Below are 25,135 nucleotides of genomic sequence, written 5' to 3' on the forward strand. Positions count from 1 at the left end.
ATCTGAAAAAAATATAGAATTTTTATAAAACAACCAAATGTTTTGATATAAGATCTTATACATTTAAAACAGTCACATAGAATTTTAAAAAATCACAGTTTTTACATTTCAGTCAAAATTAAATAAAATATTAATGTTACCATAAAGTATAATTTCTTTGTTAAGCGTCAACAAATCACAGATAAGATATTTTGGGTATAGTCACTTTCGTGACAACGCCCCTTAAGGGGCGAATCGTCGTATTTTCAAAATGGCTTTTGATAGGTTAATTTAGGTTAGGTTAGGTTATATTGGGTAAGATTAGGTTACATTGGGTTAGGTGATTGTCTTGCAGGGTTAGGCAATTAGACCCGAATTGGCTAGAAATAGGAGAAAAGCTACTGTGAAAATTCGAAGAAACACCCCTTAACAAGGGACTATACCCGATATTTTTAATACAAGAATTTTGAGATACTATACTATAGAGGCATTGGTTTGATTAAATGAAATTAGAGCTTTTTCTCATCTTTGTCTTTTTCATCTTTGATTTCGTTTTGGTACTCCTGTAAATAATGTTCATACATAACAATAAAACCAAGTTTATTAGACATGATTTGTTTCAGGTATAGAAAAAATAGTTTACATCCCCTAATATTCTTTAAAAACAATATAAATCCCTCCAAATTAGTTTTGAAAAAAAAGAAGAAAAATTGTTATGAATAGTTATGTAACCTGCCCTAGACTTATAAGATTCAAAGGAAAGGAGAACCATGTTGGTTCAGCGGTTACAGAGATCTTAAGGAACAAAAAGACAGGCAAACATCCTGTAACTTTTATATAAGTATTTCCTTTTTTGTCTCTTTTGTTTTGAAGGGCTGTTTGTTTCTCTTTGCAGGATCAACAAGAAAGTACACTTAAAATGTTTAAAATAATACTCAAGCTATTCTAATAGAATTGTATTTGAATTACAGATAATTTGAAAGATTTTTGTAGGATGAACATTCCTGAATCAAATCTTCGTCAAGTATAGGAATATCCTCTTCATAAACTCTTATTCTCTTCATTGTTTTATTATCATCATTCTCAGAGTTTTCATCATCAACCTAAAGTTATTCAAGTTGTAGGTTCCAATCAAATTCCAAAAACTGTTGTTGTGCTACTAATATTAAGGTGTAGATAGTTATTCTTACATTTAAATTTATCCATGTATTCAAGTATCTAATCTGTCTATTAAAAGAATATCAATTTAAAAGGGGGACGTAAGTAAATACTTTTGGATCAGAAAGTGGGGTTTGGGGGGTTCTATGGATGGAACCACTTAATAAACCGTGCGTGCAGATATTTTGGGCTTCAGCTTTTTTGTTTATAAGTCACCAAATACGTCCCCCTTTGATTAAGATTAATTAAATACCTCTTTCAAGTGTGTTGACTTTCTCTTGCTAGATCCTGGTTCATCTTTAACATCAACCTTTGTCTTCAAGTTGTCTTTATCATTAATTTCTTCTTTGATATCATCTTTGATGGAGGTATTGGAAGATTTCTTTAGCCAATTTGACATCAGATTTTTGGAAGATTTTTTGTCTTCTTTCTTTGTTGTCTCCTTGCCTTTTTGGTCTGAAGTTTTGGAGGCACCCGGGCTTTTCTTGAGCCAGTTGGACATTAGGTTTTTGGTTGCATTGCTAGATGAACCTTTCTTCTTGTCATCTTGAGGTATGGGTTCAACCTCTTTGATGAGGTCTAGATCTTGTTTCTTTACATTGCCAACTTCAGTGCTAATTAAAATGAGTATATATTATTGAAACATATTGAAAAGTTTTATAGAGCTTAGTTCACAAAACACATAGGTCGACCTCTGGAAATTTTAGGTCGACCTAAAGAAGCTTTAGGTTGACCGATTTTATAGAGGCATTTGTTAGTTGTACTAGTATAGGTTGACCTACAGAATAAATCGGTCGACCTCTAAAAGTTGTTTGTGGACTGGGCATATGATTTTAGTATAATCTGATATTCCTATGAAGGATAAATCAATCTTCCTTATGTTATTACTGTGTACAAAAAAATATGTGAAAAATATGAATGCTGCTTTAAAGCAGTCCGACCACTATAGATGTTTTATAAATTATAGTTGCATGATTATGCTCCATAATGATGGGAACATAGACAAGAAGTTTCATCTGTGTATCTTGAATAGTAGCCGTGAAATTCATGTTTCCCCCACGGATGGACAAACGGATGAGAATTTGGAATTGTAGAGTAGCTTCGTTACTAATAAGAAACTGTGTAACCTGACAGTGTGCCATTCAAGATCTTTTTCCTTTGGTGCTTTCAACATTCTCAGAGCCTAATAATATTAATCTTGTTGAAAACTTTGAAACTAAAACAAAGCTACATTTTACCAACTACAAATTTGAAATAACATACCTAATTCATAAACAAATCATTAGGGGTTAAGTTGCTATAATTTGGAAACCTTGGGTATAATAATAGAGGTTTAAAATTTGAATCATCATTTTTGTTGCCAAAAATAATTAGGTACATTTTAACTTACCCCGTCAACACTGAGGTCTGGATCCAACCATTTGTTAACCATTGCTTCTGATGTCAAAATACAAGGCACTCTGTTGTGTAGCCATGATAATACTGAAAAGATAAAATAAAGTATCATGCATTTTGTATGCAGGGAGGGGATATTTGGATGGTTATTACATTAGTCCCCAAAATTTGACAAAAACGTTTTCTTATTAGTTAACTTAACAACTTTCATTGAATTTCATTGGTTGGTTCATTAAGTTGAGTTTTAAACGTTTCAACCATTTATTGTAATCTACAGAAGAGGTAATGTTGAGTGTCATCATTGGGGATGTACATCAATTTATCGGCCATTGTCTTATCCCTTAGGATCCCTGTATTGTATGTCTTTACTATTTAAGTCTTTACTACCATAAGGTTACCAACTCGTTCTTGTTCCAGGGGACGATTTTATTTTGGATGGTGGAGGTACCCTCACAAAAAAATTTGTTATAAACCTTCCCTGGAACTATCAAAAGCTGCAATGTAAAAGAGAACAATATCAGTCCAATGGTTAACGAGATCGTAGGGTAGAGACATGCAGACAATCATCCTATTACTTTTATATGTATAAGAATAATATCTATCTATACCTGGACCCGGATCTCTAGTAATTATAGTATAGCTGTGAACCTCAACCCCATCAGGATCTGTCCATACAGAGTATAAACCTGCCATGTACAGCAACTTTGGCCCGTTCCATTCTCCCTGAAATGATAAATCTTATAAAATGCTCTTACATCTTTTTTTTTGTATTTACGCCAAGCCCATGATAAAAAGTAAGTAAATAGGTACTACAATTGGTAAAAAATAATAGTATAGAAAAAAAGAAAATGTAACAAGAAATTGACAACACCTCATTTATCTTATCATCTGGATCTTGGCTGTACTTCAAAACTTCGTCAATTTCATGATCTTCTTTTTGTCTAAAAATAATCAAATAATCAAAATACAAAAGCTTGTAGTTAACGACATTTTATAAGTTACCAAGTTAAATTTTGGTCACCTTAGCAGGTTTTAAACTATTCAGTTTTACTGATAGATAGTAAGCAATAAAACGAAATAAAATAAAAGATACCTACAACCAGGCACTTAAAATTACTTTAAAAATCCAGTTAAAAATGATCTATGAAATATTGCTATTTAAAAATATATTTGAATGAAATGGTTACCCAGCATAGATAAAGTACGGCTGTTTCTTAGAACCGCCACGTTGCCACTCATAAAATCCATCACATACAATAACACATCTTTGTTCCAGGTACTTGTTGTACAATTTGGATGACTAAAATACAATTTAGGTTAACAATAAGATAAAAGGTTGATCTTAAGGAAAGTCATTTAACACAGGGATATAAAGGGATAACACAATGGCCTATGAATTGATGTACCTTCCCAATTATGATACACAAAATTACCCCTTTTGTAGTTATAAACGTCATAAAAAAACTTTGGAGACTGGTCAAATAAACAGCCCATAGTCTCTTCCCACTTAACAACATTATTGCAAAAAATCTTAATTACAACCCCCTCCTCCATCGTAAAAAAAAATAATCCAAGAAGAAGTTGAATGTGCCCTGCAATGTACTTTTTTTAAGGCGATGAGCCAAGCAATTGTTTTCTTACAACGACAAATGACTATTGAAAAAAGGACCTACAGACTGACGGACCAAGTAAATTATACACATAATGCTCAATGGTACAAGGAATCTTTACGAAAAATTTCAGCTGTCTCTATCTTAAATAGCAGATGAGAAAGTCATATTTTCGCCATAGGCTTACAAAAGGACTAACAAAGTGAGTTAAAGAGAAGCTTCGCTACTAATGACAAAAATAAAAATTTCTATACCTGGATACCCTCAATTCTTGCATTGTGAGTTGATAATCCATGAGATTTTGGATCCGAGTCTTTGTGCCAGTAGGGTACCAGCCCCCACATCATTGGTTCAATTATTCTTTCATCCTCTAGATATAATACGATTCGATAAATAACTATTATATAATAATATTTTATCTAGAGGATGAAAGAATAATTGAACCAATGAATATTATAAATAAATATTATTATATAATAGTTATTTATCGAATCGTATTATAGACAGCTTTACACGGATATTAAAATGAAAAATTATAGGAATAAATGAGTTTTGCTAGCACCGAGCGGCAGAAGGCCCTGGCTAACACAACTTGTATTTTAATTTTGTAATAAAACACTAATATATATGTACAAAATAATATTAAGTTTATAATTTTATAGAATATACTAAAATATTTAAAGTTATCTTAAGTCAAAATATATTCTTGTTTAAAATACGTCATACAAAAAAATTTACAAAAAAAACATAAAATTTTTTTTTATGAAAACTTAAAGTTTAGTAATATATTCCATAGAATAAATTAATCTTGGCTGATATTAGAATATTGATTATTGGTTATTTTTTGTTTATTCATTTTTATAAACAAAAGTATCATAAACCTTAACCTAATTAAAATAAAACAAGGATGACAACATCCATAAAAGCGAAGCACTGAAACGGTAAAACAAACGGACATGGACGTACGGACATTTTGGTAATGATTATAGAGTTGCTACGCTTTCTAAATCGTACCTAACTATTAAAGGAATCACCATGCAAAATTTAAAATCGATAAAACAATTCTAACATGCCTAAATTAACGAAAAAAGCTAATCGATACGGACGGACATACAGACGGACATTTCAAATTATAGAGTAGCTTCGCTACTAAAAATGTATTAAAATTAAAATTGAAGCATATACTGATATTTCCAGGAAGAAAATAGGCTGTTTACTACACTAGTCCTCAAAGTATTTTAATAATGTTTTCTTATTCGTTGGCTTAACAACATCAGGGACTTTTGATTAGTTGGTTTATTATGTTAAGTGTCCAATCGTTTTAACCACTAATTGTAATCTACACAAGAAAGGTTAATTGTGTTTATTATCATTGGGGATGTATGTCAATTCATAGGCCATTGTCTTATCCCTTTGATCCCGAGATATTTAAAAAGATAGAAGAAAAAAGCTGTAAGGGGATGGTTCTTTAGCTTTCAGCAAGTAAACTTTTATTTTCAAATAGCAACAAAAAATCTTTAAAGTTTACTTCATATTTCTAAACTATTTCAAATTAAATCATTTTGCCAAGAAATATTTTGACGTCAGCAATTTATCTAACAAAGTTTCTATTATCCAATTTATAAAGTAGTAAGCTTTTTTGTCTGTAGCGATGGATCTCGCTAACCGCTGAACCGATATGGTTCTCTTTTAAAGTGGAAATTCTTATAGGCAATTTATTCTTATAAAAAATGGCTGGTATGGTTCTGACTATTTTTCTGCACTTCCATATACATTCGAATTTAGAGCCCCCTAGATGCTAGGGGCGCAGCCGCTAGTCAATTTAAAAGAAGTATCGTAATTGCATTAACTACTTGGAACGATTTTCTTTGGAAAAGAGAATGAGTTTTATTGGTTCTTGCTAATTTAATTAAGGGTTGTAATGTATTTTTGTCAGAGATAAAAAGGGTAAGTAATAGTCAAATATTTAAAGAATTTTTTGTATTAAGATGTTGATAGAAATAGTGATTATTAAGACTATAAGTAACGCAGCAATGACAAGCTAGAAATATTTACGTTTTATATCTTAATATTGCAAATTAAAAACTGAATAATGATAGGAAATACATGCTCTAAATAAAAAACATACAAATTTAAGTAAATTAGAGTCAATTTACGCAATATCTAGAACGGACTGACGTCATTACGACCCTTGTAAATGTTGTAGATTATCTGCAATACTTACAATATTTATTTTTAAGTGGATTTTTTAGTATTAACTAATAGCGCGCGGCTACGAACCTACCAGCTCTAGAAACCCTGTATTCGAAAAGGCAAAGAGGGTCAAGAAAAATGTGTATCTTACCTAAAATGAGAACTCAATCGCTTCAGTGGTTATTGAAATCATAAGCTTCATACAAAAAAACCTTACTACTTTATATATTACATGTATCCCTGCAATTGGAGAAAAAAATGTTCGTGTAAGTCTCCGAGAGAGTCTAACACATTCTTTCGTCAACGGAGAATTGAGAGAGAAGAACTAAAAAGAAGAGAGAAAAAAACTTAGTCATTTCAAACTATTAAAGGTTTCATCACAAAAAAGTCCTTTTAATAAAATGTGTAAAATATTAACAGAACTATTAATTTCTGTCATAAAAAAATACAGATAAATGAAAAAGAAATATGAAAGCTTTAACAATGCAAGAAAATCACAGGTTTGGACAGAGATAAGGATCCTAAAACGGAACAGACAAAAATTAAAAAAATATAATCCCCCTAAACTGAAAAGTAGCAAGTTGTATGTGTTTGAGTGCATGTCCTTAAAGGTGTCGAAAACTTGTTATTCCAAAATTTTATGAACATCCTTCCCCCATAAGAATAAAATTGCACTAAACAAAAAAATAAATGTTAAGGGGTAACAAATCCATCTACGGGTGATGTTACTAGAAGTAAACTTTTATTTTATTCTTACTTAAAATCTTTGATAATAGATGAACCAATCATTTGGTTTTAAGGCTTTTTAACAGTAATAAAAGTTTACCAGCTTAGGTAAGGGGGGGGGAAGTTTGTACACTTATAGGAAATGAAATTCAGTACCAAAGTTTGGGAGGGACGTATGGGCTTGTTTTTAAAGTTATCAACCTAATTCTTTTTGTAGGCTCTCTTATATGACTTGATATACACGGAAAACTTTGAAAATTGAATTTCGGTACTTTCCTTCTAGGGACTTGTGGAGCAAAAGACCCCCCAAAACACTAAAAAAAATGAGTTCTGACCTTATTTTTAAAGATATCGACCTGATTTTTTCTTTATAATACTTTTTTAACATACCCGAATCAACGAACCATTACAAATTTCATTTTGGGACTTTCCTTCTAGGGGCTTGTGGAGCAAGAGACCCCCAAAACACAAAAATATGAGTACTGGGCTTATTTTTGAAGATATCGACCTGATTTTTTTTTATAATACAATTTTAACTTAACCGAATTAACGAACCATTACAGATTTCATTTTGGGACTTTCCTCTTAGGGGCTTTTGGAGCAAGAGACCCCCAAAACACAAAAATATGAGTACTGGGCTTATTTTTGAAGATATCAACCTGCTTTTTTTATATTAAAATAATATTTAAACATAACCGAATCTACGAACCATTACAGATTTCATTTTGGGACTTTCCTTCTAGGGGCTTGTGGAGCAAGAGACCCCCAAAACACAAAAAAATATGAGTACTGGGCTTATTTTTGAAGATATCGACCTGATTTTTTTTATAATACAATTTTAACTTAACCGAATTAACGAACCATTACAGATTTCATTTTGGGACTTTCCTCTTAGGGGCTTTTGGAGCAAGAGACCCCCAAAACACCAAAATATGAGTACTGGACTTATTTTTGAAGATATCAACCTGCTTTTTTTATATAAAAATAATATTAAAACATAACCGAATCTACGAATCATTACAGATTTCATTTTGGGACTTTCCTTCTAGGGGCTTGTGGAGCAAGAGACCCCCAAAAATCATAAAAATATGAATTGTGGGCTTCTCTTTTAAGATATCAACCTTATTTTTTAATATAATAAAAAAATACTATTTTAACATAACCGAATCTACAAACCATTACAGATTTCATTTTGGGACTTTCCTTCTACGGGCTTGTGGAGCAAAAGACCCCAAAAACACTAAAATATGAGTTCTGAGCTTATTTTTAAAGATATCAACCTGATTTTTTAAATAAAAATACTATTTTAACATATCCGAATCTATGAACCATTACAGATTTCATTTTGGGACTTTCCTTCTAGGGGCTTGTGGAGCAAAAGACCCCAAAAACACTAAAAATATGAGTTCTGACCTTATTTTTAAATATATCAACCTGATTCCTTCCTTTCCTTCTAGAAGCTAGTGGGGCAAAAGACCCCCAAAAAATATTTTTAGAGATATTGAGCTGATTTTTTTCATGAAAACTTTTTTCATATGTTTGAACTAGGTATCTACTAAAAATTTCATTTTGGCACTTTCTTTTTAGGGGAAAGTAGGGTAAAACACCTCCAAAACAAAATAAATTGAGTTCTCAGGTTATCTTAAAAAATAAGCTCAGAACTCATATTTTTAGTGTTTTGGGGGTCTTTTGCTCCACAAGTCCCTAGAAGGAAAGTCCCAAAATGAAATCCTTAATGGTTTCTTAGTTCGGTTATGTTAAAAAAGTATTATTGTAAAAAGATCAGGTTGATATCTTTAAAAATAAGCTCAGAACTCATATTTTTAGTGGTTTTGGAATCTTTGCTCCACTAGCCCCTAGAAGGAAAGTCCCAAAAAGAAATCTGTAATGTTTTCTTAATTTGGTTATGTTAAAAAGTATTATTTTAAGAAAATCAGGTTGATATCTTAAAAAATAAGCTCAGAACTCATATTTTTAGTGTTTTTGGGGTCTTTTGCTCAGCAAGCCCGTAGAAGGAAAGTCCCAAAATGAAATCTGTAATGGTTCGTAGATTCGGTGATGTTAAATAGTATTTTTATATAAAAAATCAGGTTGATATCTTAAAAAAGAAGCCCACAACTCATATTTTTATGATTTTTGGGGGTCTCTTGCTCCACAAGCCCCTAGAAGGAAAGTCCCAAAATGAAATCTGTAATGGTTCGTAGATTCGGTTATGTTTAAATATTATTTTTATATAAAAAAAAGCAGGTTGATATCTTCAAAAATAAGCCCAGTACTCATATTTTTGGTGTTTTGGGGGTCTCTTGCTCCAAAAGCCCCTAAGAGGAAAGTCCCAAAATGAAATCTGTAATGGTTCGTTAATTCGGTTAAGTTAAAAAAGTATTATAAAAAAAAATCAGGTCGATATCTTCAAAAATAAGCCCAGTACTCATATTTTTGTGTTTTGGGGGTCTCTTGCTCCAAAAGCCCCTAGAAGGAAAGTCCCAAAATGAAATTTGTAATGGTTCGCTGATTCGGGTATGTTAAAAAAGTATTATAAAGAAAAAATCAGGTCGATATCTTTAAAAATAAGGTCAGAACTCATTTTTTTAGTGTTTTGGGGGGTCTTTTGCTCCACAAGTCCCTAGAAGGAAAGAACCGAAATTCAATTTTCAAAGTTTTCCGTGTATATCAAGTCATATAAGAGACCCTACAAAAAGAATTAGGTTGATAACTTTAAAAACAAGCCCATACGTCCCTCCCAAACTTTGGTACTGAATTTCATTTCCTATAAGTGTACAAACTTCCCCCCCCCCCCTTATTTCACCTTTCCTAACATGTTCTAGAAGGAAAAAAATACATATAACTGTCGTTTTTCCAGGGAGGTGGCTGTTTATCACACTAGCCCCAAAAGTTTTGTAATTACGTTTTCTTATTTTATTAGCTTAATAACTTTGTAGACCTTTATTGAATTTTAATTGGTTGGTTTATTAAGTTGGGTGTCCAAACGTTTTAACCGCTATTTGTAATCTAAAAAAGTAGTAATTTTGTGATGCATCATTGGGGATGTACATCAATTTATTGGCCCTTGTCTTATCCCATTAGATTCCTGCGTTTTCCAAATAATTGAGAATATTCTGTATCTCTGTCTTGTGTTATTAGAATGAATCCAAAATTGCGACGAGGAGTGAACGTGATACTATTTATGTCTCGTATGAAAATATTATCCATGAGAGAGGAGACAAGTGACAACAACACTAGGAAATCTTCTAATGCAGTTTTCATAGCGATTTGGTACACAGTTAAATTTCTGCTAGTTTGCCATTATTTGTATGAGGTAGGTTTAGAAATAAATGTATTAGTATAGATAAATAACCCAGAAAACTACTTGGTTCGGATTGTGGAAATCCTTTTCGTCTGCTCTTTTGAAGCGACCCTGCTGTGTTAAAATTTCTGACGCTATTAGCTGATATTCAAAGACCCGTTTGAAAGTGCATATTCCCCGCCACCCTGCCCCTCTCTATTCATTTGATTAATGGTTTGGATACTATATTGAAATAATATCAAAGGTATTTTAGGACTAAATAACAAAAGATTTATTAAACTATCAAACGTTTATTGTTACAACAATTGCCATTGCATACTAAAAAAATGCTATCCCTAATAAAAAAAAAAGATTTTGTTCATGTAAAAATGTAGCTTATTAGGTATAAAGTACTAGTAGGTTTGCCCCCAGCCTCTAGGTAAGGGCACTTTATATATGATGGTGATTATCATATATTGAATAAACTTTATATTAAATTATTAAAGATAGGATTAAATAGAAATAAACTTTCTTTGAATACAACAATTAGATAGAAACCTATTCTTTGTGTTTAAAACAAATTTGACAGAGAAAAGGGGTCAACATGATTATAAATAAAATAAATGTTGTATATGTATAGATATATAATCCAGAAAACACCTGGATGCAATGTCTGCTAGCAAATTGCTTTCTGCTCTTTTGTAGCGACTTGATTGTGTTCATATTTCCGACGCAATTGTCTGACATTTAAAAACCCAATTGAAAGTCGGCAAAGGGACATACAGTTATTTAACCCCTTCTTCCTCTATTGTTTAACTTTAATATCAATATTCAATTATGAATTAACCAAATATCTAAAATATTTAGGTTGGAATCCAACTTGACCTTGAATCCTTCACAATCTTATCAGGAGCCGTTGTTGCCTTTAGGAAAGTGTTCATTTAAAACCAAAATAAGATAAAAATGCTTCAATGAGAACATATTTTTAACGTTTTGAAGATTTAGCAAAAGTAAATACCAGTTTAATTCATTAACAAAACTTCTACTAAAAAGACAATGAATAGTAAATAAATATACGCACCCAATGATAATAAACAAAATTAACCTATATGCAGATTAAGATTATGGGTTGAAATGTCTTGACACTATCAGTAATGAATCAACCAATAAAAATTCTATTCAAGTACCCTGAGTTTTGGGGCCACTGAATAAAAAATATAGTTATAAAACTACAGTGTGGCCACAACCAAAAAAATACTGATACTGAAGAAAAAAAAGGAAATACTGAAAATACTGAATCCTAAAATAAGAAAAAATACTGAAAATACTGAAGAAAAAAAAGGAAATACTGAAAATACTGAATCCTAAAATAAGAAAAAATACTGAAATACTGAACAAAAAAATACAAATACTGAATAAGTATTTTTTTTATATGATTCCTCATTTCAAAATTTCATATATCATACCTTTATAATTTAGGGGATATTTTAAAGACCTTTTAATTTTGCCTCTTAGATTTTCTTGCACCAATTAAGCTGAAAATGACTGATAAATATTTTAAATGATTACAAAACTTAAATACTTTTTAGTTAATTTAAGAGCATGCTAAAAAACTTTACCTTTAATAATCATGCAAAGTTAGATTATTCATTCTATTAATAGACAAAAAAATATCTGAAAAAAATACTGTATAAAAGCATCTCAAATATCTAAAAAATTTATATTTGAGATGAAATTGAAAAAAAATGTATATTACCATCATAGACGTCCAAGCTTTTTATTTTTTTGGGGGGGTAAAATTTTTTTAAGGGGGGGGTAATTCGCTTTTTGGGGGGGGGGGGGGGGGTAAAATTCGTGCGTCGCAATTTTTTTTACCCCACCCAAAATTTTTACCCCGGGGGAAATCTGTTGGCAGGGGTAAATTTTTTTTACTCCCCCCAAAATTTACCCCCTGGGGTAAAAATTTTTTTTTAGGGGGGGTAATTTAAATTTTATTAAATATTTAGGTAGTATTAAAAATGCGCGCGAAGCGCGCAAATTTTTTTTTGTTAGAGATTTTTATTTTTTTTTTTGGGGGGGGGGTAAATACCCCCTCTTTAATGGTTAGGGGTAAATTTTAAACGGGGGGGGGGGTAAAATGAAAAAAAATTTGGGGGGTAATCGCCCCTTTACCCCCCCTCCTTGGACGTCTATGATTACCATAAAAAAAAACAAAATTAATGTACAAAGTTATAGGGTAATTTAAAGGAAAGTAAAGTGAGGCGCGAAGCGCCGAAAAAAAATCTGACATCAACTACTTGAAAAAACATCTTATTTATGCAAAATTTTTTGGAATTTAAGAAATAATGAAAATACTGAATCGTGAAAATTTCCAAAAACTGAAAAATACTGAATAAAATTTTCAAATACTGAATATTCAGTATTTACTGAAAATACTGAAGCCCCAATTTCCAAATACTGAAGAATACTGAAGATTTTCAGTATACTGAAGAATATGGCCACGCTGAAACTAAGTTGAACTATTTCAAAATTAGAAAAAAATTATACTTGTGAATTTGAATGAACACTTTTATTAGACTTTTAGCCTTAGTGGCAGGAACACCCAATCCAGTCATTATAAACTATTCCTTCTTTAAAATGGGTGCCAACCCAAGAAAAGTAACCTTCAGAATAACCATCAAAGAGTTGGCGCTAATAACCGCACTGGTGGGTACAATGTACGTGGGCATTATGATCTTCCACCTGCCATTTTTCTTCCTGGTACAGAAGGAGACGTATATAGAGACAACACTGTTATCGCTCACTGTTACTGCACTTATAGGAAAGCATTTTTAAAGTCAGCAATTAAACTCATCAAAAAAAACTGGGGTAGATTATAAATAATTCTAATTATTATTCTCTATATACATACATTTTTTGCAAAGGTATCCAACTGATTCATATACTTTTTATGAAAACTTTTATCAATTCTAAAGCTCTTTTATAATTGCCCAGTAGAAAATCCTTTATTCTTTCATATCAAAATGATGGTTCTTTTAACCATTAACTTGCTCTTACATATAACAAAAAGTCACTTTTAACTTTTGCTGGCTGTAAAAATGACAAAATTAAAATCATTAGTTGCTGGTATGACTGAATGGATGGTTTTCTTTACTGCTGTTTATATCTGGATTCAGGATATGAAAACAATCAGTCAGGGAATAGCTGATCTCTGTGTTATCAGGTAATTAAAAGATATCAGGAATCTAAATGGATAAGACAATGCCTGATAAATTGATGTACATCCCCAATAACGATTGAAAAAATTACATAAGTGGTTCAAACATTTGGACACTCAACTAAATGAACCAAACAATCAAAATTCAATAAAAGTGTTCAAGATTGTTAAGTCAAAGTATAAGAAAACGTTAATTTAAGATTTTGGGGACTAGTGTAATAACCAGTCCAATGTCCCCTCAGTCCCCCCTCATCAATGCATATCTATTACAGGGTAGGAGTAGCAGAATGGCTGTTGAACAAGTACAAAATATTCAAGAGCGGCATAGAGCTTCCAGTATTCTACATCCTGAGTGCTATCCAGTGTTGTCTTATCTGTACAGTCTTCATTTGTATCAGAGGTAAGATTTCAGAATCAAAGGGGGTGTTCACTGTTCATTTTTGGGGACATCTCGTAAAACACGGTGTTTTTATATCAAACCTTGAGGGGGAGAAATCGAGATAAAGGCAGGCCGGGCCTAAACATTTTCTATATTATGGAAAGAGGGGTTAAGTTCCCCCTTTCACACCATAAATTAAATAGACTATATACAAAAGCTTTATAGCTGGTGCATTATTTGCCAAATGTACCACTTTTCTGCACTACCTCTCCGATTTTGTTAATACTCTATATTTTGGTCCGTTGGGTCATTCAAGGATGCTGGATGGCCAAAAAAAAGTTTTAGAGTCCCTGGATGTCTAGATATCTAGCTATCTATGAAGGTAGGTAACAAAAATGTAAAAAACAACCATTTTTTCACAATTTTAAAAATTAATTTTTTCATCAATCTTACATCCAATCTATACATTTTATGATCAATATTTTCATATTTTTTGGACACCCTGTATTTTCAAAAAAAGAGAAAAAAATTTTTAGTTTTTTTAAATTTTTTTTTCTATTTTTAAGTTACTTAAAACTGTCATATAGATACAGATTTTGACTAATAACAATAATATTTGCCTATTTTACAATTTTTTACACTTTTGGGACACCCTGTGCATGTTTTTGAAAAATGATGGTTTTTGCCCATTTTTGGGAGGAAGGAGTCGTTTTAGGGCCATAGACTATTTCTTCATTTTTGTAGAACTTTTTAAGACACTTCATTTGTTATTTATGCAAAAACCGCAAAAACCGAACCGTTTAGCCGTTATTCACCGCCAAAGGCAGAATTTTTTACATTTTTTGCCGTTCCCGAGGTTTTAATGGGCATTTGTGGTAAGAAGGCGTTGATGTATCAAGATAACTGTGAAATACTTTTATTTAGGCATTTTAATTTACTAAATTTCATGTGAAGTAAATTTTTTTGTATATCCAACCGATTTTTGTCAAAAGGAATTTCAAATGCACATAATTTATGTTTCTTTTATCACTTATGTTATAGTAATTATTTATGTTATATTCACTTCATTTTCTTGTTTTAACAATTGAAATCCATCTCGACGAAAAACGGTTAGCTGCACAAAAAATTTTACTTAATATGAAATTTAGTAAATTAAATTATCTAAAAAAAAGTATTTAAGAGAGATCTTAATAAATCAACGTTTTCTTACCACAAATGCCCATTACAACCTCCGGAACGGCAAAAACGCAAAAAAATTCCGCCTTTGGCGGTGAATAACGGCAAAACGGTTCGGTTTTTGCGGTTTTTGCATAAATAACAAATGATGTGTCTTGAAAAGTTCTACAAAAATGAAGAAATAGTCTATGGCCCTAAAACGACTCCTTCCTCCCAAAAATGGGCAAAAACCATCATTTTTCAAAAACATGCACAGGGTGTCCCAAAAGTGTAAAAAATTGTAAAATAGGCAAATATTATTGTTATTAGTCAAAATCTGTATCTATATGACAGTTTTAAGTAACTTAAAAATAGAAAAAAAATTTTAAAAAAAACTAAAATTTTTTTTCTCTTTTTTTGAAAATACAGGGTGTCCAAAAAATATGAAAATATTGATCTGGTCAGAAAACACTATGGCCAAACATACTAAGACACATATTAGAGTAATTTGAAAAAAATAGCCAATTTGGACCAAGTTTTAGCTCTACAGACGCAAAAATCACATTTACAGGGTGTCCCAAAGTGAAATTTGACAACCTTATAGTCCCGGGTGGTCCGAACCGTTATATACCACATATGCACACAGATAAAACACAGGATTTAAGCCAAAAAAAATGATTTTTTTCGGACAGGTATTTTGGGTATTACGCTAGATATCCAAAATACACTTTTTGTTGGTCACCCTGTAAAATTAGAGTTTTGGCCAAAATAGCATTATGTGCGCTTTTTACATGAATAAACGATCATTTTGGTGTATAAAATGTATAGATTGGATGTAAGATTGATGAAAAAATTAATTTTTAAAATTGTGAAAAAATGGTTGTTTTTTACATTTTTGTTACCTACCTTCATAGATAGCTAGATATCTAGACATCCAGGGACTCTGAAACTTTTTTTTGGCCATCCAGCATCCTTGAATCACCCAACGGACCAAAATATAGAGTATTAACAAAATCGGAGAGGTAGTGCAGAAAAGTGGTACATTTGGCAAATAATGCACCAGCTGTATTATGTTTTACTTAACTTTTAAAAGCTGATTTACAGAATTCTATTTCTAACCTCTCATTTCTAGAGATTTCTCTTTTTGAACTGTACTATGCAACTGGATATAGGATATATTGACAGGGGAAAATTTTTCGTCAATTAAGCCTACTAACATGTGCCTCATTTATTGGTCGTTTCGTTCATCAAGTAGGCGAGGGGATGGGGTAAATGGGGTTTATGTTGGGTATCGTAGCCAGCTGCGAGCATTACTTTATCAAAGTACATAAAAAACTGGTGCAACATCAAAGTAATAATATATCGATTATTATATACAGTACTATTCTCATTCATAGTGGAAACCCTAATTTGATTTGAAATTAATGTATTTCTCATAAAATACAAAGAAAATATGTCAAATATATAATGTGGTATATGTTATTTATTATCAAATATTTTAGTTAAATCTTAATTTGATTTGATTCATAACTAAATATCTATTCATAACATAAATATTTATCAAAATAAAAATCTTACGTACTAAAAGTACTTAATCAAAGCAAATATTTTTATTTATTGATTCTTGTATTTTGATAAAAAATAATACAAGGGTGACAGGATTAATTGAGGATCCCGTAATACTAAGTATTTCTTTTTTGGGACCATCATTTTGGAATCCCCAAAGCCATAGAAATTACGAGAAAGCATTGGAAATTTTTTTGAATTGATGAAAGATGTGAACACTCGATGCCATTTTTTTCAAAAAGGCATTAAAATTGTGGGGAAAAAAAATTAAAAATCTTATTATTAAAAAATTCATAATAAGTAAAAGGGAAGGAGAGTATTAACTAGAAAAACACTTAGCTACCTGACCTTAAATTTGTTATTCAAACGTGACATTAGAAAATAACATTTTAACAGACATTCACAAAAGGCATCGAACTTGGGATATGTAAAAGTATTTCTAAATAAAAATAGCCAAATATAATCAATGGCTTTCTCTCAAACAACCTCTTGAGCATTGAAAACGAACCATTTAAAAAATTAAATAAATAGAAAATATAGGAAGGGTGGGATCGCTTGGTTCTTTGAGGGAAAGCTACTAAACATTTCTCAAACTATTATCTACTCCCCTCCCTCAGGAGCTTGACCCCAAAAGAGTGTTGGAATGTCAATTTAAAGTAAACTTTTTTGTTTAGTTTAGAAATATGAAATTGGCAGTTTCAAGGGAGTATTTCTTACACTTCAAAAATAGCTTAAAGGGGTAGTTTCACGAAATGCATTTGAACTTAATTTAGTGAACCGCATATTTTTTCCTGGTTAATTGGTTAAACTACATTTATATGGCATATATTTGAAAGAATTTCAATTTTCTACCACGTAGTTTTTAAAATATCAAGACTTAAAATCGTCTTTTTAAATTGCATATATCACAAAAAGACGATTTCAAGTCTTGATATTTCCAAAACTACGTGGTAGAAAATTGTAATTCTTTCAAATATATGCCATATAAATATAGTTTAACCCATTAACTAGCAAAAAATATGCGGTTCACTAAATTAAGTTCAAATGCATTTCGTGAAACTACCCCTTTAGTCTAGACCTTTCAAGCTACACATACATCCGACAATTTTTATCGGTGAAATTAAACCTAAATCTGTGTTTATTCCGATCTAATATTACTTGCAATATAATTCTATAATACATGTTTCTCTATCTAAAAGTAATATGTTATAAAAGAAACAATATTACATCATGTCTTTCCTCTTATAACATCTTAATTACTTGGAAATGTCAGGCTGCATAATAAAAGTAAAACACTATAAATAAAATAAAATTGCCATATAAAAAGGATACAATTAGAGTACGATATGTTTAATATCAAATAAAATACATTTTCATGGTTTTACTTCATACATGTACTTGATGTACAATAACATCTTTATTTTCAATAATAAGTTACGCATTGTACAATGTACATTCATGTTAGGTATATTTAAATACCATATAAAAAACGTGTAGGACTATTTTAAATGTGTCAATAAACTTTTAAAAGCTTAGCTTTTCTATATCTAAGACACACCCGTCTGTATGTTTGCAACGAATAGCTCTTATTTAGGATTAAGAAATATATTCTAAATAGCAGGTACGCCCCTAGAATCTAGGGACTCTCTATTCAAAGAGGGAGAGAGGGGCTACAAAAATAGCTTAAAACCATCCCAAGAATTAAATGTGAAAAAATAATAGTTTAAAACCATTATAAGACCTATGTGTAGCTTGCCTAAAATAGAAAACCTTATCGGTTCAGTATTAAGCTTCAGACAAAAGAATAATAATATTATAGGATTATATTATATCTCGGCTGATATTTAAGGTAGTGGCTACATGTATGGAACAATGTTAGTTACCGGTGGAATCATTATTACAGTTATCGTAGGAGTTATCCTGCTTGATAAACTCTATCAAACTCTAGATCAGGTAATAATAGTTATTTATCGCATCGTATTATAGACAGCTTTGCGCGAATATTAAAAGGAAAAATTATATAGGATTAAAACAGTTTTGTTAGATTCGAGTGTCCGAAGGCACAGGCTAACATAACTGGTATCATTATATGATTTTTATTTTAATAATCGTAAAAAAATTTCTGTTATACAATGCTTTACATAATTTTTCAGTATGGCTGAGAATCCGTTCTAATCCAGGGGATATCACTCGGTTTCGAAGCTATGCTGGAATATCTATTGACAAATATCATTTAATGCTTTTACAAAGTCAAACTAACAACAAATTATAAATCCTTATAATAAAGTAACAGGATGTCTGTTTGTTTATTTGTTTGTACCGAAGGATCTCGCTAACCGCTGAACCGATGTGGTTTTCCTTTACAGGGTAACTTCTCATAGGTTCTGGGGGGAGGGTACCAACACCCTCCCCAGAGAAATCACCAAAAATATATAAAAAAGCATGTCCCAAGATGCCCTCTAGGGTTGTAGCAGCTAGTTAGGTGTATAAAGAGGTATATGAACCTTAAATAAGACAGAAAAATATAAGTACAAATCAAATTATTCTAGTTATTGTTAAAACCTTTAATTTTTGGAGATCAATGAGAAACATGTCTGCCGAAATTGTTTCTGATTTAGAGAGCTAATAATCTAAATTTCAATTAAATTATCTTGACAAAAAAAATGTAATAAAAGAATTTGACGGAATTTTGATTGAATTAATTTTTAATGAAATACTTATGAATTTAGATCGCAGATATATTAGAAGAGCAAGCACTAGCTCAATCCAGTATAAGACAGCTTTTCAGGTAAAAAAAATGACAAGGTCAATTTTGTCCATATGTAAGGGAGCACTAGCAAGCTATAAATAAGGACAATAATCTGTAATCTTGTCGTATCTTAGAAAATCTTGACATATTAAGTAGAAATAATGTGAAAGTTGATCAAATCATTGAAAAACTTTAAATAAAAATTATCTCTAATGCAAAGTAGAACGAAGTCTGTCCGTCCATCGGTCTGTCCTAACCACTGGACTGACAATGTTGTGCTTCTCAGGGTAAACACATACTGTTCTTGCAGTTGTCATAAGTTGTTTCCTTTGAGGATTGGATGCCCCAACCCCCCCCCAAAAAAAAAAAAAAAAAAATTAAAAATTTACCTCCCCTCACACCAAAATTTTACTTGTTTAATCATAAAAATGATAAAAGATACCAGTATACAAGATTTTTCGCTGTTGAAATTAAGTTCTTGTGTTGTTTAGTATAAGTAAACATGAGAAAAAGGTTGCGATCATCTGCGTAAAAAATTATTCCTAATCTCAATGTTCTTGAATTTAAAGAGGGGTGCATTGACAATGCTTATTCATTGAAAAATTATTATTCTAAATTTATTTTTTTATTTTAAGAGTAAAAAGGCTAGCGCAAAGATACAGAGAGGCGGGACCGGTTACTGGACTTGGTTTCTTTGAAGTGAAACTCTCAATCATATTGGCAATGGCTTCAGTTACCCTCACCTACATGATATTCCTACTACAAAGCGGACCTTAAACTCAAAAGCTTTAAATATTTTAATTTGTGAAGCTTTTCTTTAACCAAACTATGTCCGTCCGTCCAAGTATCTTATAAATTAAATGAGTCGCCCAACAAAAAGATAGTCTTACAAAAAATCTTTTCTTCCAGAATGATTTTGCTGCGCTTTTATGAATATATATGTTCTTGTTATTAATTCATCTATCAAATTATCATGTTTCATGAAAAAAAGCGTTGTTTGCCTGTAACAGTGTACGTAACCAATTTGTGATCTATATTTATGCTTAAAATTGTAAAATTATTTGATAGAATATTTTAAAGGGGGGAGGCGGATGTGCCACTTTTTGAAACCAAAAGTAAAACGTGCATGATCTCAGCCCATAAATGAGTTACAGCTCTAAAATTCTGCACAGCAGTTGCTTTAGTGGTGAACAATATGGAACTGTGAAGAAACGACGGCAGAACCGCCGCTCCCGCCGAAAACCGCCGTTTCCCTCCGAATTTTTTTTGCCTTTTCTCGCCATAATAGACAATTTTCAATCATCTGAGATAAACTTTTTTTTACATAAAATTTCGCTCATATTTTTACTTAACACATGTAAGATTTTACACTTGCAATTTTTTTTAATATTGACATATTTGAAATATTACAAGTGTCACGTGAAAATATAAGGGAAATTTTTATGAGAAAAAAAGTTTATCTCAGATGATTGAGAACTGTCTAATTTGGCGAAAAAGGGCAAAAAAAATTCGGCGGGAGCGGCGGTTCCGCCGCCGTTTCTTCACAGTTCCATATTGTTCTTCACAAAAGCAACTGCTGTGGCGAATTTTAGAGTTATAACTCTTTTATGGGCTAAAATCATGCACGTTTTACTTTTGGTTTTAAAAAGTAGCATATCCGCCTCCCCTCTTTGTTCCATATTGTTATTTTTAAGGAAAATATTATTGTTAAATAAATATGTAAATTTTGTAAATAAAATATTTTGAGTATTAGGATACCTAGGTACGAAATAACATTTTTGAGTGTTTTTTCAGATTAAAACAAACAACTTGTGTCCTTTCTCCGGCCCCTGAAATTTCTGTAATCTATAAGAACTTCGCGCAATATTAGCTTAAAGGATATATTGACATGAGCAAATTTGTCCTTATTTTAGCCTGCTAATAGGAAATCATTATTTTAGACAACAGACAGTATTACTTTATCAGAGTACATGGAAATCTTTTAAAACAAAAAAGTAAAAATATATATTGATTGCTACAACATTATCAGTTTAAAAAAAGAACAGGGGTGTATATTTTCAAATTGAACCCGGCTGAGGGGGGAGGTAAAAAAAAAATATGTGGTTGGGGAAAAAAAATGTAAAAATTAAGAGAACTGAAAGCATTTTTTTTTCATTTTTCTCCCCTCTTTGGTGAAAAAAAACTAAAAGAATATATATGTGGGATCGGGGATAATATGAATACCTAAAGAGTTTTTGTCCCCTTCCTTGCTGGAAAAAACTAGGAGGGGAAAAAAATTAAAAATTTTGCAACAGGGGAAAAAATGAATCTTGTGCAGAATATACACCCATGAATAAGAATAGCTGCACATAAAAAAAAATTCCTACCTGGATTTTGCAGGTACATGACAGGGGTATGAGAGGTTGGGGGGATATTTGCGGAGGGGTAGTAGGTCTCCCCATCTGTAGCATCTACCCACTTAGGCTTATGCTCTACACCATTCTTGTCCCTTAAAAAAATTTAAAATTTATAAAAACAAAACAGTACAGGATTTTTTCACAATAGTAGGTAATATCCCAAAGAAAAAGAATAAAATTATGTTAGGTACAGAAAGATAATTAAAAATTATTCAGAAAGTTAATTCTTCATAGTGAAATATTTCCGTTTGAAGCAAAATGAACACAACCACCGCAACACTTTGTTTTTTATCAATAAATTAGATGAATTTGAGACTATTATATACCAACTAATTTCATAACAATTGTGTACTTTACCAAAATTCTTCAATCATTTTATTGAAACTTACTTGTAGGTGCAAGCACGGACAATGTTAGCAGAGGAAAGTGTACACGCCATTCTACCACACATCTTTAATCTAGTCACTGGGGATAGGACAATGGATGATAAATTAATCAACTTCCCTATCTTCCTTAATTTAGGTATTTTCAATATGGCTTCGAAACCTATCAGTATCCGCTGGATTAGACCAAAATTCGGCCATTAAAACCTGTTTTGTTAGCCCGGACCTTCGTCCCCACTGGGCTAACAAAAGAGGTTTAAAATTTGTCATTCCAATATCCGCGGAAAGCTGTCGATAATACGATTTGATAAATACCTATTACATGATTTGGTGAGAAGATTAATCTATCGTCCAATTGTCCTATCCCTGTACCTAGTTCTTTTTTACCATCTGAAATTTTATCACATATGAAAATTGTGCAGGAATGGTTGCAAATATGTTCATGTTCATGGCATAAAAAGAGATCATCAGTTTTCATGTTTTAAAAATGCAATTAAAACAAGGTTGACAACATCCATAAGTAGCGAAGCAATAAAAATCAGACAGACAATCGAACAAAAGTCTAAACAAAATTTAATGTAAATTTGTCCCAAAATTCTTTAATTCAATTTAACTTTAAGACGAGCATATTTACATTTTAAATCTTTATTTTGAGAAGGATTTTAAAATTAACCTTCGAAATTTCTAGCACCGCTTTCTAAATTGTACTTATTCTTAAGGGAATCATCATGCCAAGTTTAAAATCGATATATATTATAAAATAATAATACTATAATAGCCACCAATTACATTTGGACAAACTAACAAACTTATTTTGGTTCCATATAAATTAGCTTTGCAAATATCTTGCAAATTTCAATATGAAGAAGGAAAAAATTAACCAATAATTAAGTTATAGCGTAGCTTTGTTATTTACAAACAATACAATTTAATTAAGAATACTAAATGGCAGTATGAAACATTTAAATAAGTCATAATGAAATAATAATTTAGGTATATACGAAAGTACAATATTATAGAGAAAAATCACATAATATCAGTTTAAGTTAGAGCCAATAGGTCGTATAGCACATTTTTAGGACGGATTTTTACATTTTTTTACGATAACAAATTAGGAATCTTATACATTATTATTATAATCCTAAATAAAAAACAGTAATTAAAATTAATCTAATTAATAATTTTTTCGACTAACAAAAAAGCTGAATGCAAAAAGGTTTTCTTCATATCAAAATATGTAAAAATACTAAAAGTTTGTTACATTAAAAATTTAGTATTCACAAAAAAATGGCAAATACCCTAGTTTTAAGAGAATCTTTGTTTCTTCCTGTAAATATTGATCATGTATTGAACAGTATCAGTAAGTAGATCATGTATAATATCATCAACAAGTTGATCCTTCACTTCTACTTCGTCACGAGTAAAATCTTTCCATTCCTCATCTTCCTCCTAAATTATTTCGTGGATTTTTATATTTTTAATTAGAAGATTTTTTATTGTAAATAAAATTAAAAACAAGGGTGACTATTTTAATAGGCGTGAAGCTCTAAATTCAGAACGTAGGACAAACGAATATTGACACTTAAGTGTAAGAACTTCACAAGCAGAATATCAATTTATAAGTCGAAACAAAATTGTATGTAAATTTGCTGAGGGATTATATAAATACAGGATAATGATTAGGGACATAATGACATTCACTTTGTTTTGGAGATACTTTGCTTAAAATATTGTGTCTTGTTGACCTAGAGATCATTTTCAAAAAATCAGATGAAAGGGATAAATATTATTGTCAAAAAAGTAAAAAAAACATCATGTTTAAATGGATAGGACATACAGAATTTCTGGTAACGATTACAGAGTTGAGACACTAAATTGTACTTAACTCTTACAGGAATCATTATGCAAGGTTTGTTAGGAAAATGACTGATTTAACAATAAAAGCTATCCGTTACATACAGACTGACCCTAAGTATAGAAAAGATTTGCTTATAATAGTTTAATACTGTAAAAAGAGTATTTAAGCGATTTTTATCAATTTTAACTATGCAATGTTTGTGCATTTAAAATGTAATTGCTAACCTGTAGTTCCCTGACTAGAATATCATCTACCCTGTCCCTTTTCTTCCCCGACCATCTAATCAGCATGTTTTCTTTCCGAACCTTCTTCTCAAGCCGCAGGTCGGCTAAGACCTAAAACAAAATAATTTTCATGATCTTTAAATCATATCTTAAGATGGATATAGAATATACTTGGGTATTAAGACAGGGGAAAAATTGTCGTCAATTTAGGTTGATATTTCTCTTGTAATTTATTGGTCAGTTCGTTTATCCAGTAGAAGGGGAGAATATGGGGTAAAAGTGGAAGATCGGTATTTTTACTTTTAATTTATTAGAGTACAATATAATATGATTCTAGTGTAAAATCAAAGAAATAATAAATTAAGTTCTAAAATCTCTGAAACTGCTAGTACAAAAATACGCTTATTCATAATGTTTCATTATAAGAAGGGTTAATTATTATTAAAGCCTAATTTAAATATATCATCATATCCTATAATAAAAAATAGTAAGATTTTTTTATAAGGAGCTAAAGATCTCTAAACTACTTATCCGAAGGGATTGTACTTTTCAGGGAAGCTTTATAAATGTCTTAACGTGGTTTTTCACTAATAATTCATTATCAACTAATTAAATGCTGGATATTTTCTGTAACTCTTAAATTTAAAAAATATATACCTGTTTCTGAATAACCTCCAGTAAATGTTCTTTGGATTTAGGGATTTTGTATTTGAGTTTATTTATTGGTTTCTGTGGCATCCAGGGAGGATTCTGCTCCACGTTTTCATGCTGATAAATTTCCTGTTTTAAGAAAAAATCATAATTGACTTTGAAATAAGGTTTATGAACGTAATTCATACTATATTTTGATTTGCTATGAACAAT

General features: G+C 31.1%; 3 protein-coding genes across 6 annotated transcripts; 1 reads left to right on the top strand and 2 right to left on the bottom strand.

The window, feature by feature from the left end:
* On the bottom strand, positions 1 to 22,923 carry LOC145314597 (abasic site processing protein HMCES). 4 transcript variants are annotated; one of them, XR_013877813.1, is made up of 13 exons: positions 22,562 to 22,923; positions 22,196 to 22,271; positions 21,777 to 21,898; positions 4,397 to 4,512; positions 3,720 to 3,832; positions 3,404 to 3,473; positions 3,141 to 3,255; positions 2,528 to 2,619; positions 2,265 to 2,320; positions 1,391 to 1,751; positions 982 to 1,082; positions 423 to 540; positions 1 to 204 (listed from the first exon to the last, which is right to left on the bottom strand). XR_013877813.1 is itself a non-coding variant. In XM_080154587.1 (12 exons), exons 2-12 carry the CDS (start codon positions 22,255 to 22,257, stop codon positions 489 to 491), a joined length of 1,260 nt encoding a protein of 419 aa, XP_080010713.1. In that variant the 5' UTR covers positions 22,258 to 22,264; positions 22,562 to 22,923; the 3' UTR covers positions 411 to 488. The 4 variants fall into 4 exon arrangements, 2 of the variants coding, with proteins under 2 accessions (XP_080010713.1, XP_080010712.1); XR_013877814.1 differs by having other exon boundaries at positions 2 to 155; XM_080154587.1 differs by lacking the exon at positions 1 to 204 and having other exon boundaries at positions 411 to 540; positions 22,196 to 22,264.
* On the top strand, positions 13,468 to 20,419 carry LOC145314592 (uncharacterized). The gene is made up of 5 exons (XM_080154576.1): positions 13,468 to 13,567; positions 13,834 to 13,961; positions 18,511 to 18,614; positions 19,391 to 19,449; positions 20,046 to 20,419. Exons 1-5 carry the CDS (start codon positions 13,473 to 13,475, stop codon positions 20,185 to 20,187), a joined length of 528 nt encoding a protein of 175 aa, XP_080010702.1. The 5' UTR covers positions 13,468 to 13,472; the 3' UTR covers positions 20,188 to 20,419.
* A 475-nt stretch (positions 22,924 to 23,398) lies between the features above and the next one.
* On the bottom strand, positions 23,399 to 25,047 carry LOC145314598 (centrosome-associated protein 350-like). The gene is made up of 3 exons (XM_080154588.1): positions 24,929 to 25,047; positions 24,272 to 24,382; positions 23,399 to 23,638 (listed from the first exon to the last, which is right to left on the bottom strand). The coding sequence occupies exons 1-3, from the start codon at positions 25,007 to 25,009 to the stop codon at positions 23,495 to 23,497; spliced, it is 336 nt and encodes a 111-aa protein (XP_080010714.1). The 5' UTR covers positions 25,010 to 25,047; the 3' UTR covers positions 23,399 to 23,494.
* Positions 25,048 to 25,135: the final 88 nt, after the last annotated feature.

This window comes from Acartia tonsa, chromosome 3 (assembly GCF_053477335.1).
Source record: "Acartia tonsa isolate MP-2025a chromosome 3, ASM5347733v1, whole genome shotgun sequence".
NCBI classification, from domain to species: Eukaryota; Metazoa; Arthropoda; class Copepoda; order Calanoida; family Acartiidae; genus Acartia; species Acartia tonsa.